This window comes from Staurois parvus, unplaced genomic scaffold (assembly GCF_062004578.1).
Source record: "Staurois parvus isolate SC_StPar_1 unplaced genomic scaffold, SC_StPar_1.0 ptg000886l, whole genome shotgun sequence".
Taxonomy (NCBI): domain Eukaryota; kingdom Metazoa; phylum Chordata; class Amphibia; order Anura; family Ranidae; genus Staurois; species Staurois parvus.
In genome coordinates this window covers 3,412,473-3,430,685 of record NW_028318682.1, presented here as the reverse complement: position 1 = coordinate 3,430,685, position 18,213 = coordinate 3,412,473, and the positions used below count along the sequence as shown (strand labels likewise).

General features: G+C 42.6%; 1 protein-coding gene across 1 annotated transcript in view; it reads right to left on the bottom strand.

The window, feature by feature from the left end:
• Positions 1-18,213, bottom strand: part of FKBP1B (FKBP prolyl isomerase 1B) — a 120,335-nt gene that overhangs the window by 86,421 nt on the left and 15,701 nt on the right. Inside the window, exon 2 of the mRNA XM_089656106.1 lies at positions 10,367-10,414. Coding sequence (XP_089512232.1) covers positions 10,367-10,414 — 48 coding nt within the window. The remainder of the gene's footprint in view (positions 1-10,366; positions 10,415-18,213) is intronic.

Sequence of the window (18,213 nt, the reverse complement as noted above, 5' to 3'; positions counted from 1 at the left end):
TCCAACTGGCAGTACTAGGGTCGTTGGTTCGACTCCCAGCCACGGCACCTCCTGCCTGGAGTTTGCATGTGCTCCCTGTACCTGTATGGGTTTCCTCCGGATACTCTGGTTTCCTCTCACATTCCAAAGACATGCTGGTAGGTTAATTGGTTCCTGTCTAAATTGCCCCTAGTATGCGTATGTATGAATGTAAGTTAGGAACTTTAGATTGTACACCCCTTGAGGATTAGGGACTGATGTGAATGTACAATATATATGTAAAGTGCTGCGTAAATTGATGGCGCTATATAAGTACCTGAAATAAATAAATAAATAAACCTCTGTCAATTTTTTTCCACTATCTCTGTCCCATTGTGGACATTTCCCTTCACTTCCTGTATCATAGCCAAAACAGGAAGTGAGAGGAAACCCCTGCAAACTAAGGGAGTCCCTTGGGGACCCCAGGTCACCAGAACTAGTGTATTGGAAGATTTCCCCTCTATTACTTTTCTGGAGACAACCCATAATTTAGGAATTTCTTTTACTTTCACTTTCAATGATAATGGTAAATAAGACAAATAAAGAGGGGGCATCTCCCTAATGGGGTCACAGACAGCAATAAAACCTGACAGGTGTTCTAATCCCTCTTCACTCCATCCAAAACAAAAAAAAGGTTTTCCTTTAGTTAGACTTTAATCCTTATATGCTAGCCTTAGTAAACAGATAGGGAAGTATATTATATTTACTTTCTTTCTTCAGGTGCTTCCTGGTTTCTGGCCTAGGTCAAAATAATGTTATACATCTCAGCAGTCTTTATAGCATTTCTTTTAATTTGGAGGAGTGGCTTTCTCAGCTAGACACACCCTCTTGCCTACATACCTGAGCTAAGGGCAGATGAATACCAGGAAGTATATGGAAAATGTATCATATTTACTTTAAACTTTTTTTAACATTTCTTCTGTTGCTTCCTGGTTTCCATTCCTAGGCATCCCAGGAGTCTTCAGGAGTGGCTTTCTCAGCTAAACACCCCCCCTGCCTACATACCTGAGCTAAGGGCAGATGAATACCAGGAAGTATATGGAAAATTTATCATATTTACTTTAAACTTTATTTTTTAACATTTCTTCTGTTGCTTCCTGGTTTCCATTCCTAGGCATCCCAGGAGTCTTCAGGAGGGGCTTTCTCAGCTAAACACCCCCCCTGCCTACATACCTGAGCTAAGGGCAGATGAATACCAGGAAGTATATGGAAAATTTATCATATTTACTTTAAATTTTATTTTTTAACATTTCTTCTGTTGCTTCCTGGTTTCCATTCCTAGGCATCCCAGGAGTCTTCAGGATGGGTTTTCTCAGCTAAGCACACCCGCCTGCCTGAGCTAAGGGCAGATGGATACCAGGAAGTAAATGCTACATGAATCATCTGCACTTAATCAATATGGCCAAGGCTAGAAATGCTAGGGGGGGGAGGGTTCAAATTGATTTCTCAACAAAATAAAGCACGGAGACATGAAAGGATGGGGAGTTTGCTTTAAATATTAAAAATGAATTAAACAGCATTTTCAGTTTGTGGTGCTCAGATACAGTTTAGTTCCGCTTTGAAGTCAATTGTGGTTTGCACATGAAGGGAAAGGCCGGGGCCGCTCTACAATCAAGCTCCACTCATTAGCATTAACATGCCTTACAAAAAATGTAAAGTACAAGACAGCTCCATAAAATGAATAAAAACAATGAATATTCAAAACGTAAGTCCAAAAAAGTGAAAGTCTGTCTATTAAAGTGACCCTTCTCATGTGACCCTCCAGATTATTGGACGGTCAAAACACGCCAAAAGCCAAATATCTCCACTGATGCTGAGGATAAACAGATTCTGTGCCTTCTTCTTTAGCATTTTATGCACAGACTTTCCACACGCAGGACCCAAAAGATAGCAGTGATTACTGTAGTAGCGCCCTCTACTACAGTGATATGAGCTTCCCTAGCAGGCCCTAATGCAGTGGTTCTCAACCTGTGTGTCGCGACCTCTTTGGGGGTCGAACGACCCTTTCACAGGGGTCCCCTAAGACCATCAGAAAACACATATTTCCGATGTGTAAAGAGCAGCTACTGTGTAGAAAGCAGCTACTGTGATGAAAGCAGCTACTCTGTTAAAAGCAGCTACGGTGTTGAAAGCAGCAGTATTGGAGGTAAAACGACACTCATGAATTATAATTTCTGGGTAAATAATTTTATGGTTGGGGGTCACCACAACATGAGGAACTGTATTAAAGGGTCACGGCATTAGGAAGCTTGAGAACCACTGGCCTAATGTATCAGACATGCATACTTAACCACTTGCTTACTAGGCACTTCTACCCCCTTCATGCCAAGGCCAATTTTCAGCTTTCAGTGCTGCTGCATTTGAATGACAACTGCGCGGTCATGCAACATTGTACCCATACAAACTTTTTAGCATTTGTTTCACACAATTAGAGCTTTCTTTTGGCGGTATTTAATCACCACTGGGGTTTTTATTTTTGAACTATAAACAAAAAAAAAGAACAAAACATTTAAAAAAAAAGTTTTTCTTTGTTTCTATTATAAAATTTTGCAAACAGGTAATTTTGCTCCTTCACTGATGTGCATTGATGAGGCTGCACTGATAGGCAGCACTGATAGGCGGCACTGATGAGGTGGCATAGATAGGCAGCATTGATGGGCACTGATAGGCTGCACTGATGGGCACTGATGAGGTGGCATAGATAGGCAGCACTGATGGGCACTGATGAGGTGGCATGGATAGGCAGCACTGATGGGCACTGATGAGGTGGCACTGACAGGCAGCACTGATGAGGTGACATAGATAGTCAGCACTGATGGACACTAATAGGCTGCACTGATGGGCACTGATGAGGTGGCATAGATAGGCAGCACTGATGGGTACTTATAGGCTGCACTGATGGACACTGATGAGGTAGCATGGATAGGCAGGACTTATGGGCACTGATAGGCTGCACTGATGAGGTGTCACTAATGAGGTGGCACTGGTGGGCACTGATAATGCTGCACTGATATGAAGCAATGATGGGCACTGGTAGGCAGCACTGCTGGGCGGCAATGAATAGAGGCACTGCTGGGCCGCACTGCTGGGCACTGATAGGCTGCACTGCTGATCAGGGCGCTGATCATCAGTGCCCTGATTATCAGTGCAGATGTCCACAGTGACATTTGCCGGTTATCGGCAGTACTTTCCTCACGCTGTGACAGTGTATGGAAAGTGCTGCCGATAACCGGCAACTGTATTTACTTTGTGATCTGCGGTGTCATTAGACACAGCTGATCACGTGGTAAAAGGCCACTGTGATTGGCGTTTTACCTCGTCATATGATCAGCTTTGTCCATAGGACACAGCAATCACTGACAGTGCCAAATGCGTGCCGCTGGGGGCACATTCTGAGAGGACATCATATGACGCCCTCCCAGAACTGGACAACCGCGCTGTAGCAGTCTTTTGGATACAGCATGGTTGTAAAGTGGTTAAGCTGCCCATACACTAGTAGAATTTCAGTATAAATTTTTTGTTTAAAGAACGTTCGTTCAATTTTCTAATCATTAGACGGTGTCCATTCAACATTTGTTTTCAACTGAAAATTTGAAGAGTAATGAAAAAAATTACGAACAAATTAATTTCTAACAGTGAATGTGGTTTCCATTTGGGAAATAACATTTATTCCAAAATTGAATGTTAAAATCAAAGGAAATATTTAAATAAATACTTTTGAACTACATTTATCAAGTCATCAAATGTACTGAGAATTTTTGTACAAATGTTTTCTACAAATATTTGTAGGAACATTTGTTCAAAAATCTACTGGCGTATAGCCAGCTATACAGATCATACCTGGAGTTCAGTTTTAATAACGAATTAATAAGTTAAAAATATATATTTTTTATATGTATGCTGTCTTGTTCTATACATTTGCAAGGCAATTACTTATTGATAATTTCAGATAGTTAAGATTAGCTGCTATATAGATTATTTTGTAATTTTTTTAACTATAGTTCTAAGTGGATATGAAATATGCAGCCAATCTGCAAGATTTTTATGGGACCAAATACAGTTTGTAAGGGTGTTGGCTCAGGGTTAGCATGTTAGCTGCCTATTTGTAATGCATTTGCAATGTGTTCCAGTGCATTTTTTTTTTTACCATTTTTAGTTTTCCAGAATTTATGTTCATTTACAAATGTTCCTTTTTTTTGAAAGTGCTGTAACTGAATGCATTAGTGTGAGATAGGGTGATTAGAGAACATTGATTTTTATTGTGCATGCGTTGGGGATGTGTTTAAAAAATGCATCTGAAAGCATCTGGTGTGGTGAGGCCCTGAAAAGCAATGAAAACACCCCAAAGATCACTCTTTGCTGCCTGCAGAAAGTAACAAGCCCCCTTAGTGCAGAATTCCATGGGCAGCTCCTTGGGACAGTGCTGCATAGCTGGGAGCCTTCGGCCAGCTCCCATTACACTACAATAATGCTGAGGCAGCCACTTGTCCTTCTGCACTGGAACCCCTGCTATGAACCCGATCTAGAGTATGTAAACTGAGCTGGCACAGCACGCTCTGTAACGTGGCAATAACTACTCACCAGCTACCAATGCAAAAAACAAATGTATATGACATGTAAGCTGCTCCTAAATCTCACGCAGACCTGCTTACACATTTTGCAGTTTCATTACCTTTCTACTAGAACATAAAGAACTAGTCAAACAAGATGGTAAACTCTATCTAGGAAACTCTGCAAAAGTCAGAAACTTGATTTACCTTAAAATGTTACTAAACCCACAACAGTAAAATCAATCTGTATATGCGGTAAAGCATGCTTGTTATACTCACTGTGGAACCTAAGGGGTTAATCCTCTGCATTGTGTTTGAACCTGACTTCTCTGATCCTCCCCTTCTTCCAGTGTCCCCCTCTTTTCTCTTGATAAGTCATATTGTGTGGAGTCACTTTGCATATGCTCAGTTTTGTGTGTATTGCTAGAGAGGTTTTTTTCTTGGGAGAGTGCATGTGATCAGCACAGGGGCAATCAGCACAGTGCAGACAGAGGTGAGGGGTTCTGCATCTTCCTAGAGAAAAATGAAAACTCCTCCTACAAGCTTTAACTAGTGCTCTGCTGGACACTGATAGAAGTCACAAGACTGCTCTAACTGCTGATGAGAAAAGGTATTTAGCAGTTTATATTTACTAAAATAATTGCATTTCCATGTTCTGTGTACTGTGGGAGATCAGATATAACAAATGCAGGATCCTGGGTATAGTAACACTTTAAAGGGTATGTTACCCCAACATTTCATATTTCTGATATGTGTCTGTGTCACCATGTACTTGTGTTAAAAAAAGTATCTTGTTCTCTTTGTATTTCCTCCTTTGTATCAAAAACCTGGTGATGCTGCCAGTCCCCCTGCTATCCTACTTGAAACTGCCCACGCCAGTGCATATAAGCATATCCATCCCAGTGTGGGCAGTTTTCATCTTTGCATTCTATTTAGGAGTGCAGCCTGCCTGTACTCCAGTGGTCAGGCTTGCACTAACACGCACCTCTACACAGCTATTCACTATGAAGATCTTTGTATTGCTATTTCTCTACCTCCTGCTGACATGCCCCATGCACAGGCTTCATTGGGAAAATCAGTGTACTGCTGTCTCCCTGCCTCCTGCTGACATGCCCCATTCACAGCCTTCACTGGGAAAATCAGTGTACTGCTGTGTGCTGCTACCCCTGTGTGATCTCAATGGGGAGATCAGTGTTCTGCTGTTCTCTGCCTCCTGCTGACACACACCCTGTATAGCTCCTCACTGGGAAAATTAGAGTACTGCTGTTCTCTGCCTCCTGCTGACAGACACCCTGCATAGCTCCTCACTGGGGAAATCAGTTTACTGCTGTTCTCTGCCTCATGATGACACACCCCTCTGTACAACTTTCACTGGGAAGATCAGTGTACTGCTGTTTTTCTGCTTCCTGCTGACACGCCCCCTGCATATTTTTCACTGGGAAGATTAGTGTACTGCTGTTTCTCTGCCTCCTGCTGACAGACCCCCTGCATATTTTTCACTGGGAAGATTAGTGTACTGCTGTTCTCTGCCTCCTGCTGACAGACCCCCTCCATAGCTCCTCACTGGGGAAATCAGTGTACTGCTGTTCTCTGCCTCCTGATGACACACCGCTCTGCACAACTTTCACTGGAAAGGTTGGTGTACTGCTGTTTTCCTGCTTCCTGCTGACACACCCCCTGCATATTTTTCACTGGGAAGATTAGTGTACTGCTGTTTCTCTGCCTCCTGCTGACATGGCCCCTGCACAGCTCCTCGCTGAGAAGATCAGTGTTCTGCTGTTTCTCTGCCTCCTACGGACAGCTCTCTCAGTGTATTTCTGTCTGTGCATTTTACAAAGGACTCTACCTATGCTCCGTTCAAGCTGTTGCACCCCCTTCCCCACCATTGTCTCCACTCACACCTCTCTAAGCCCCTTATGCAACTGAGAAAAGGGGCCATGTGATCACTTATCAAAAAAGAAAAATGTATTTAGAATTTACATACAGTGTATAGTATATTTATTTTGCCTTGTATTTCTATATAAACAGAATGTGCTATCTTACAAGGTAAGGTTGAAACATACTTCAGGAAGATAATAAAGATAGGTAATAAAAGACACACATAAATGGATAAATGGATGCTCTGTATTCATATAATTACAAGTGCTTGTTTAAATGCATCGAGTGGAAGTACTTGAATTTGACTTGATTATAGCCTCTTATTCTCAGAAGGATAGGCAGCAATGGCAGCCAAACAGGTCTCCTGCATGGAAATAAGCTGGACAGGTACAAGCTGACATGTGGAGTGAGCAGAAGGATGAGATTATCAGTCTCCTGTTGCTCTTTCTCTGTCCAATTAGCAGAGTGGTATACTGGGAAGATGTCCAGTACCGGGGGTTACGGAACACGATAAAAACGCATTTTGGAGCTCAAAGCTCCCCCTTCATCAGGGAGAAAAACATTCAGGTGCTAACGTGACAGTTCCTAAAATTTATGGCTGCTGATGAAGAGTCAGTTTTGAGCCCCCAAAACGCATTGGCTTTCTACCTTTGTCACATGTTCAATAAAAATCCTTCTTTTGAACGTATTCAACTGTTGTAATGCTCTCCTCTTTCCAAAACTCTACAGCAAGGGTATCAGACTGGCGGCAGCTGTTGCAAAACTACAAGTCCCATCATGCCCCTGCCTTTGGGAGTCATACTTGTAACTGTCAATCTTGCAATGCCTCATGGGACTTGTAGTTTGGCAATAGGTGGAGGGCTGCCAGTTTGACACCCATGCTCTACAGATGTCTGCAGGGACCTACCTCTGAGTTGCCTCCAAAAAAGGTTTGGATTTTGGACCACTGATTCTCATGTACTCTGCACATCCACACCTTCACAATACACTTCTACAATTAATGGGGTGAGGCAAATACACATGGAGTGTGTTTCTTCACTATAAGGGCTCATGCACACCATGGCTTAGGGTAACGGGTGCATGACCGCATGCTTTGCAATGCATGTTAGTTCCATTGTTGCAATGCAGACCAATTTAATCAGAAGGGCATTCCAACACACTTGGTGGGAACACCCTTACATGCGTTGTGGTGTGGGGGGGCTACCAAAATGTAGTGCATGCGCCATTTCTGGGCAGTGCACTATAACGCACATTAGGCTTCAGATCTGTACATGTCGGGAATGTGCACAAAATCACCTTTATTAGACACGCAACAGTGCCATTAATTGTTAATGGAACCCCCACACATCTGCTAATGCTTGTGTTTTCGTGGTACCAAACAGCATGTTGTCGCAGCACCATGCGGTTCAGTGTCGCACCTTTGTGTACTTAGATGTTTGTCTCACGCTCAGTGTAATCCAGAGTGGATGGTAGGGTCTGCTCCCAGAACCTGTTCAACTTGTCTCTTTGCTTGATGCATTGCGAGTCAGATTTAAACCTTCAGGGCTGCTATACACCATTCCCAATGCGATCCCTATGCTTTCTTGAGTGGAGCATTTTGACAGCCCATTCAACTGAATGGACTGCAAAATGCACTGGACTGTGCAAAAAGTAGTGTTTGCATGACTTTTAAAAAGGCACTGCACCAAACTGAATGGTACTGCAGTACAATGCAATTTGGTGCCTGCAAATGCACTGTGTTTGTGATCTATGTTTGGGGTGTCGTTAAAGTTTTACTAAACACGCAACAGTAAAATCAGTCTGTATACATCAGGGGTGTCAAACTGGCGGCCCTCCAGCTGTTGCAAAACTACAAGTCCCATCATGCCTCTGCATTTGGGAGTCATGCTGGTAACTGTCAATCTTGCAATGCCTCATGGGACTTTGGAACAGCTGGAAGGCCGCCAGTTTGACACCCGTGGTATACACAGTAAAGCATGCTCACTGTGGAACCTAAGGGGTTAATCCTCTGCATTGGGTAAAAAGGCCGTTTGATCCTGTCTTCTCTGCCCCTCCTCTTGTTCAAATGTCCACGTCTAATCTCCTGATAAGACAGACTGAATCTGTAGCCATTCTGCACATGCTCAGTTTAGTGTGAGGGTTTTTTTTATCTTGAGAGAGTGCATGTGATCAGCACAGGGCCAATCAGCACTGTCCAGAAAGGGGTCCTGCAATCTCATAGTACAATGATAGGAGAATGAAAACTCCTCCTACAAGGTTTAACTAGTGCTCAGCTGAACGCTGATAGAAGTCACAAGACTGCTCTAACTGCTGCTGAGAAAAGGTATTTAGCAGTTTATATTTACTAAAATAATTGCACTTCCATGTTCTGTGTACTGTGGGAGATCAGATATAGTGAATGCAGGGTCCAGGATTTAGTAACACTTGAACAATACACTGGCAACCACATGCAGAATGCAATGGCAGCACTTTCGAACCTGGTGCCGGAAACTTTCTGCCATTGTGTTCTGGTGTGAACTGGCTTTCAAGGCAGGCTTAAAGTGACTGGTGGGCATGTTGGAGAACCTCTCTCCTGCTTTAAACAGATTAGTAAATTGAGGCCAGCAAGTGGCGGCTCTTAGTGTTCTTCTCTGTACAGGTTTGAGCTGCCAACCTTCTAGGTGTGGTCACCTGTCAATGCACATTACTTCTCCAAAACACAACTTTTTCATATCCTTTACAATACACTGCTAAAGAATATAGGGGGGATCATACTGAATTGTCCCAGACATCCGGTCTCCACACCAAAAATGCTGCTGTTTGCACCAGATTCATGTACCTGCCAGAGACAGGTACATAAATCTGTCGGAGGCCGGAACTGAGGTTGTAGTGTCCATCCTGGATACTTCCTCTTCAGTGTGCTCCCTTCCCAGGTAATGCGTCTGACACACTGGCAGGCACGTGGCCGAAACGTTGTGTAGTCGGGCGGGCAAAGCCCACACACCTCCATGCAAAGAAATATTAACCTCCCTAACGCTCTGATTATGTCCATATTTCTGTTCTCAAACCATTACATTTTCTTGCATTGAAATATGTATTTTTTTTTATTGTAGGCCTGTAATTTTTAGGAATAACTCACTGAAATCTGTCCGAACAAGAGTCTAGTAAACATCCGGGTATGTTAACATTTTAAACACGAAATCATAAATTATAATTTAATAAATAATCATAAAAAATAATAATATAAATTTATTTCAATAATGTAATCAAACCAAAAACACTGAAATTTTAAATATAGCGCCAAGTTCGCACATCACTGAGCAGTTGCAAAATTGATTTCAGTGTCTGATGAGGAATTTCCCCACAAATCATTATCACTCAATTCTGCCAGTAGTTCTAATGTACTATCGCTGTTCTCTAGCTGGTCTAAAACCGCTTTTGACCTAAAGGGACGCTTTTTGGACACCATGGACGTTTCTCAGTTTCCAGACAGAAAGAACAGTAAAAATGCAGGCAGGGCACAGGACAAAGCACTCGGGGCAAAATGTATGTGAAATGGTTTGATACAGTAATGTTTTACTATGTGATTTTAGTGTATTGAGTTAATGTCACCATATGTCATTTTCAAATTTCCCGCTGTTCTGTCCCCCGTACGTCCCGACGGAACCCAGATGACAGATGCCGGCATCCGCTAGATTACACTGCCGGGGACACTGCAGGGGGGACATCGCGGGAGCGCAGGACAAGGTAAGTGACCGAGGGATCCCAGAGCAGCGCCGCATGGTAAGCCTGAGTGTAGCTCGGGGTTACCGCTTTTGGTACTGAAACTTTACCCCGAGCTACACACGGGAATACCGCCAGGGGGGTTAAAGGAAAAGCAAAATAAGTCAACTTGTGTGATAGCCTGAAAACCTGCAAGTAAAATTATATTTTTTTCTTACCTGTATAGTGGACCACACATGTCTGGCCCTTCTTGGGAAAAGTCCTGCCTGTTATGAAAAATAAAAACATAATCAGAATGTACAAATTATTTCAACATACAAAACTTTTTCACATAATAAAGAATGTTCAGCAAATGCCTTAATGTGGTTCTATAGGCTCAAGGCTTTTTCTCTTCATGTATTTTATGCATGAAGGTAAAAAACATTCTGTGTGTAGCAGCCCCCCCCCCCCCCAGTACTTACCTGAACCCCATCCTGATCTAGTGATATCCATGAAAGCTTTGGTTTTTTTGGGGACTCTCAGACCTGATTGGCTGAGGCAGCATCAGCATCCATTGGCTCCCGCTGCTGTCAATCACAGCCAGTGAGCTAATCACGAGAGGGTGGGGCGGGGCCTAGCCATGGCTCTATGTGTCAATGAACAGGCAGAGCCACAGCTTTCTCGGGTGCCCCCATAACAAGCTGCTTGCAGTGGGGTCACCCGACAGGAGGGAGGGGCCAGGAGCACTGGAGGGGGACCCGAGAAGAGGAGAATCCGAGCTGCTCTGTGCCAAACCACTGCACACAGCAGGTAAGTATGACATGTTTGCTATAAAAAAAAAAACCCAAGACTTTAGTATCCTTTTAAAGATTACCTAATATAAGTGTTGACTTTGTGGGTTTTGGATAATAGGGTTTTAACCATGTTTGTTTTTTTTCTATACCTCTCTGGGGACATTTACCCTTTGTTGCCCTAGTGACCATTCATGCTAGCAATGGAAGTGAGGGAAAATCTTAAATTTTTACTTTTCACCAGTACAGAAATATAAGGAGAGTTTTTCAATAAGTCCAAATGTTTCGGTGACAACTGTCCATGAAAGGATTTCCCTCACTTTTGAAAGATTTCTCTAACCTCTTCTGCTGTGTGCACAAAGCAGGGAAATCTACCTGGCGAGGACACAGCCACAGTGTAAGGGTAAGTGGATGGAACTATAGCATGCAGGGGGCGGGACAAGCTTTTGACACTCCTGGAAGTGTCAAATAGTGAAGAGCCTGAAATAGGTGCTTGTTATTAGTCGCCTACATTATTACAGCTCCAAGATTATGTAAAAACTACCCACGTAGTGGAGCTTTCCCCACATTGCAAGGGTTGAAATTGAAGTTTAGTGAGAAAAAACAGCTTCGGGAATCATACTTACCATGAAGTGTGCCCTGTCTTCTGGTGGCTGTTGTGTTACTGTTTCACATTGGGTTCAGCATGTGTAAGAGCAAACTCTCACAAAGCATTTACCGAGCTTTCAGTAAGTTTTGATTGAGCCCAATCCCGATCCAGCCATGGCCATGAGAGCAGTGTCTCTCCCGTGTCTCTCCCTCGTCATTGGCTGAGACACAGCAGTGGGAGTTATTGGCTAGTGAAAAAGAAGTAGGCGGCGGGGCCAATCCACATTCTGTGTGTCTTATGGACACACAGAGCTGGTTCTGGAGCGAGCATGTACAAGTGCCCCCAGAGCAAGCTGCTTGCACTCAGTGGGGGGTAGGAGCAAGGGGCGCCAGTGGGGGACCCAAAAAAAGGAGGATTGGGGCTGTTTATTTTTTTTTATTTTTTTTAAGCTGAACCTTTAGTATCACATTAAACACAGACCCTTTTGGAAGTGCTGGCTGTCACTTTAAACAAGCTGCTTTGGCATGCTTTCATCGGGCTTCGGGTAGTACTGAAGCCTGCTAGCAGCTTGTTTAAAGTGACAAGCAGACTTCCATAAAGGTGTGTGTTTAACATTTACAAACTGGAGCTGAATGGTACTTTAAAAGCTGCAAAAGCTTGCTAAAAGCTCTCCAAATGCTTTGTAAAGGCTTGTTATTCATATACAAGAAGAAACCCGTGTGAAACACGCTTGAAGTTCAAAGCTCCAAAGCACTTGAGGAGCAAAAATCAATTACCCTCAATGGAGATGGTCCATGTCTAAACTCCAAGTCACCTGGAGCCAAACGCCTGAAGCTCCAACAGGTTTTGGAGCTTTTTTTGTAGTTCAAATTGGGCAGATTTGCACATTTTGGACCATTTTTATTCCTATAGAAATTAATAAAAATGTGCACGTTTTTGCGCATTTTGTTGCACGTTTTTGCCCCTAACCTTAACCCTATCCCCTAATTCTAACCCTAACCTATCCTTAACTCTAACCCCTTATCCCAACCAAAAAAAAGAATACAGTATTTTCTGGCGTATAAGACTACTTTTTATACTTAAAAATATACCCCAAAAATTGGGGGTCGTCTTATACGCGGGGTATAAAATGTGAACCTTGAGTTTGTTTGGGTCAAGCTGGCTGGATGTGCAGTAATGTACATACAGTATACCGTGCTGAGCCAAGCTGGCTAAAAACAAATGTCCCTATGACAGATTAATCTGTCAGCCCGCTGGATGTGCGGTATATACAGTATACTGCGCTGAGCCAAGCGGTTTCAAAACGTACCGGTACGTCCCTACGGTAATCAGACTGCTGGATGCGGGTATGTACGGTAGCTGCGGCTACATACAGTATACACTGGGCCAATCACAGCGAGTGATGTATTCTACGAATGAATACAAAGCCTGCTCGGATTGGCTGAGTCAGAGAGGTGGGCTGATGATGTCACAACCTCAGCCAATCCGAGCAGGCTTTGTATTCATTAGCAGAATACATCGCTCGCTGTGATTGGCCCAGTGTATACTGTATGTAGCCGCAGCTACTGTACATACACGCATCCAGCGGTCTGATTACCGTAGGGACGTACCGGTACATTTTGAAACAGCTTGGCTCAGTATACTGTATATACCGCACATCCAGCGGGCTGACAGATTAATCTGTCATAGGGACATTTGTTTTGAGCCAGCTTGGCTCAGCACAGTATACTGGATGTACATTACTGCACATCCAGCGGGCTGTATATATACTGTATACTGTATGTAACCGAAGCTACCGTATTACCGCACATCCAGCGGTAACCATCTGATTTGGAATTTGATCCATATGATGACTGTCTTACAAATGTATCACAAGATGTCATTCATGAACTTATGTCAGAGGATGAACATGATGAGGATTTTGAAGGATTTTAAGTACCAGTAAGTCATAACCATTTCAATTAAAAAAATCTGATGTTTTTAAATGGTGTTGCCTCTTAAGGGGGGTAGTCTTATACGCGAGTATAGCCCAAAACCTATGTTTTAACTGGAAAAGTAGGGGGTCATCTTATACACCCAGTCGCCTTATATGCCGGAAAATACGGTATATATAATTAAAAAAGGAATAAAAGCTGATGGAAAAGCTAAAAAAGCTGAAAAACCTACCGTAGCAATAAATGATACAACAGATAATATGTTTCTCTATTGGCTAATAAAAAAATGCCAAAGCTCAAAAATGCTGGTTAAAAATGCGGAAAAAAAAATTGCAAAAAATCATTTCTCTACTTATATTTTACACATATGAAGTGCAGCTAATGGTTTTATAGGGCTGGGCAAGTTTCTTCTTGTATCTTATATACAGCTGTTTTTTCAAATGCTTATCTCCACATGTACCCCCATTCACTGGCAGACAAAATATAGAAAGTATGAAAAACAAGAGGGTTGTTTGATGAGCAATTACAATGTTATGGTCACAAAGGACATATTTTAACAATTCTCACCAAACATTCACTGGTGGTGAATCAATCACTGTCATGTTTAACACATGCACCTGGATGATTCACCTGCAGAGAATGTTTCATGAATGTCAGATTGACTGCTGAATAAATGTCCCTAAAATATCAGGGATGTGGAGATTTAAAAAAAAAAAAATTTATCAGGGTCCCAATCTACTTGTCCCTCATGACAATCTACTTGTCCTGATAAAAAAAAAATATGAAGGGTGGATGTTTTTTATTAGGCATAGGTGCTTTTAGGACGGTCTGGGGCTTTTAAAAACGAAAGGGGATTTTGGCTCCATTCACACTTGTGTGACTTCAAAATCGTGCAATTTTCATTGCGACTTTATGCAACTTTGATGCGACTTTGGCATGACCAAGGATGATTGTTTGTGCTGTACAAAGTCACACACAAGTCATATGTATAACATTCAGGTGCGTTTTTCATGCAACTTTGGGGGGGTTTACATTGAAGTCAATGGCCCTCAAATTGAACCAAATAGTGCAGGTGCTACTTTCAAGTAACTGCGACTTGAAGTAGCACAGGAATGAATGGTACTCATTGGGAAATATGGGGTTCGACTTGTCATGCGAGTTTAGACCCCAAAGTCAATGGGAGGCGTTTTTACATTGAAATCAATGGAAGGTGTTTTTACATTGAAGTCAATGGGATGCGTTTTTGCATTGAAGTAAATAGGAGGCGATTTTGCATTGAAATCAATGGGACGTGATTTTGCATTGAAATCAATGGGAGGCATTTGTGAAGAATGAGCTGGCAAAATTGCACCTGTACTGAAATCGCACAGGAATGGTATTCACAAAGAAGCATTGCAATTTCAGTACACATATGTGTGAACCCAGGCTAAAGAAGCTGCTTGCCCGAAATAGGGCTAAGTGTAAAAAAACAAAAACAAAAAAACCTGCCCAGCGCCTGGAACTGCATCCCTGCTAAAAACATTTTTTACATTTTGAAATTAAGGAAGAACATCTTGTTTTTACAGGTTGGATGAGCATTAGTAGTTTGCAAAACGTAAGATGAGCTTGATTAGTGTAAAGGAAACCTACAGCAGTTTCTGGTCAATTTTATTTATGTTTTATAACATACAATAACTGAAATCCTTCACTGCTACATGGAGTATGTAGCATGTTTATCACTCCTCCTTGACAGCTTTAAATGTATACACTACAGTGCCAAATGTATTGGGCCACCCCTCCAAATCATTGGATTCAGATGTTCCAATCCCCTCCATGGCCACAGGTGTATAAAATCAAGAACCTAGGCATGCAGACTGTTTCTACAAACATTTGTGAATTCAAGCGTGGTACTGTGATAGGTTGCCACCTGTGCAATAAGTCCATCCATGAAATTTCCTTGCTACTAAATGGGTTTCCATGGCTGAGCAGCTGCATCCAAGCCTTACATCACCAAGTGCAATGCAAAGCGTCGGATGTATTGGTGTAAAGCACGCCGCCACTGGACTCTAGAGCAGTGGAGACATGTTCTCTGGAGTGAGGAATCAAGCTTCTCTTTCTGACAATCCGATGGACATGTTTGGGTTTGGCAGTTGTCAGGAGAATGGTACTTTCCTGACTGCATTGTGCTAAGTGTAAAGTTTGGTGGAGGGGGGATTATGGTGTGGGGTTGTTTTTTAGAGGTAGGGCTTGACCCTTTAGTTCCAGTGAAGGGAACTCTTAAGGCGTCAGCATACTAAGACGTTTTGAACAATTTCATGCTCCCAACTTTGTGAGAACAGTTTGGGGATGGCCCCTTCCATTTCCAACATGACTGCACACCAGTGCACAAAGCAAGGTCCATAAAGATATGGATGAGAGAGTTTGGGGTGGAGGAACTTGACTGACCTCAACCCAATAGAACATCTTTGGGATGAATTAGAGCAGAGACTGTGAGCCAGGCCTTCTTGTCCAACATCAGTGCCTGACCTCACAAATGCACTTCTGGAAGAATGGTCAAACATTCCCATAGACACACTCCTAAACCTTGTGGACAACCTTCCCAGAAGAGTTGAAGCTGTTATAGCTGCTGGGATACCATTAAAGTTCATGTGCGTCCCAATACTTTTGGCAATATAGTGTATATTACAGGTCTTCCTAACTGACCAAAATGTAAATATGGATATAGCTGTTAGATATTTATTCTGTACGCACAAGTTCACCAATAAAATTGATTTATTATTTTTAACAGATGCAAAGCAATTAGAATCCTCCTTGCCCTCCTGACATCAACTAAGCAGATCATTTTATGGTGGCCAAACAGTTTCTAGCTACAGCACGGTGGCCATCAACCCCTACTATAGACCAATTGAAACAGAAAATGAATTGGTTTCTCCTCAATGAGAAAATGGCAGTGTTCTTCAAAGACTCCGTCTCTAAGTTCAAGTGAAATTGGACGCCCTGGATCGAGTGTTATCTCCCATTTGATTTTGGAACTTTGAGCGAATCCTACGCCCTCCCTCTTTTTGTCTCCAACTTTCCTCTCTAAAACCCTCTAAATTCCCAAGGGTTTTGATCTATTACTTGTGCCTGCCTATCTCTTGTTTTAGATGAGAAGCAGTAGATCTCTAGGTGAACTCTTCCTCCATCTCCTTTTTGCTTCTCCCAGCAACTATTCAACTAAAGCCGGCCATAAGATAGAATCTTTCCCAGTTCAGCATTACCAGCCTGAGATTTGATCCATCTACGGGCAGGCTGATTGTATCCAAGTCAATCCATAAATCAACTTGGGTACAACCAGCATATGGGATTTTTAGCATGCGATTATAGCCACTAGCGGTTATTACTGTGTTCTCCCAACAGGGACGGCTCCCTGAGTCCCCCTCCGGTAGAACACAATAGATCCGCAGGAGGGATTGTTGATGGGCGAATCAAACAATTTGTTTTCTGCAACCATGGGTGGCAGGAAAGAAAATCGCATAATCTATGGCCTGCCTTAGACTAATTGATGGCTGGAACCTGGGAGACATATCCATACATGATTGAAGATCATCCATAATTGTATTATCCTCGTTGAGGGGAACCTGTAACAACGTTTAACTAATACTTAATCAAAAGCCTGGATGTACCACTATCTCGTCTCACCTTCTCTTATTGTATATTGAAAAATTCAACAAACACATATTGAAGCACAACGTATTGAAAAGTTGGCTCAGATCTGAAGATATCCAATGCCACAGAGCTGAGCAGAGTGGTGGGGGAGCAAGGAAAAGATTAGTTTATGATGGTGGGGGAATAAAACAAACTCACACAAAGTCATAGCTAAGTATCCACTGACATGAGATGACATGAGATGAAGGCAGCCATCTAAGATCAAGGTCTCAAGTCTATGGGTTCAACCAGACGGCCTTCAGCTGAATTGTCTTGTAGGTTTGGGACATCAATTGATCAAGTTAGATGATAGTTAGATGCCAGCACCTTTAACCCACTTTCCTTTTCAATGGAATACGTAAGACAAGCCTAAATGATATCTTTAGTATTGACAACTCCATTCCCATTCCCTACTGAACTATAAAGGTAAGCATTTTGTTTTATTTTTATTTTCAGTCTGCCAGCTATTTAATTCCACCAGATACCTAGACGCCCACCTTATTCCGCCCACGTAGGCTGATGCAGCATCTGGTTTTGGTAACGTCTCTTTGGTTAACCTCATAACTGCTGGAGAGAGGGTTTTAAACATAGTAACATCCTACGCCTGACCTTTTAATAAGGATCCTCCCCGTCTCATGGCCCAGGTTCAGTTACACAGTGTGACTGTCACCAATACACAGTGCATAAACTCTGTACAACACAAGCACAAGCTCATAATAGGAGCCAAGAGTAACAGTCTGCTGAAGGAATGCCATCTATTAAAAGTACCTTAGCCATACAAATCTTAATTCTGCCAACAATGAAATGCTCTCATATTGGACATTATTCTGCAGAAAACACTCTTTCTTCAATGACACAACAAACTGTTACAACATTTTCACACTTCTCCTTTATTATACTACATGCATAGCATACCACCTTGGTCCCACCACCGTACCTTGCTATCAGGCATCTAAACTGCATTGAAGAAACACTGGCACCTTAACCATGCAGAGCAAAGTGGCATTGCCTATACAATGGGCCCCCCAACTGTCTGATACTCTCCTTGCCTATGCTCTCTCGCCACCCTTCTCATTGTTGCAGCCGGTAAAGCTACATGGCACATC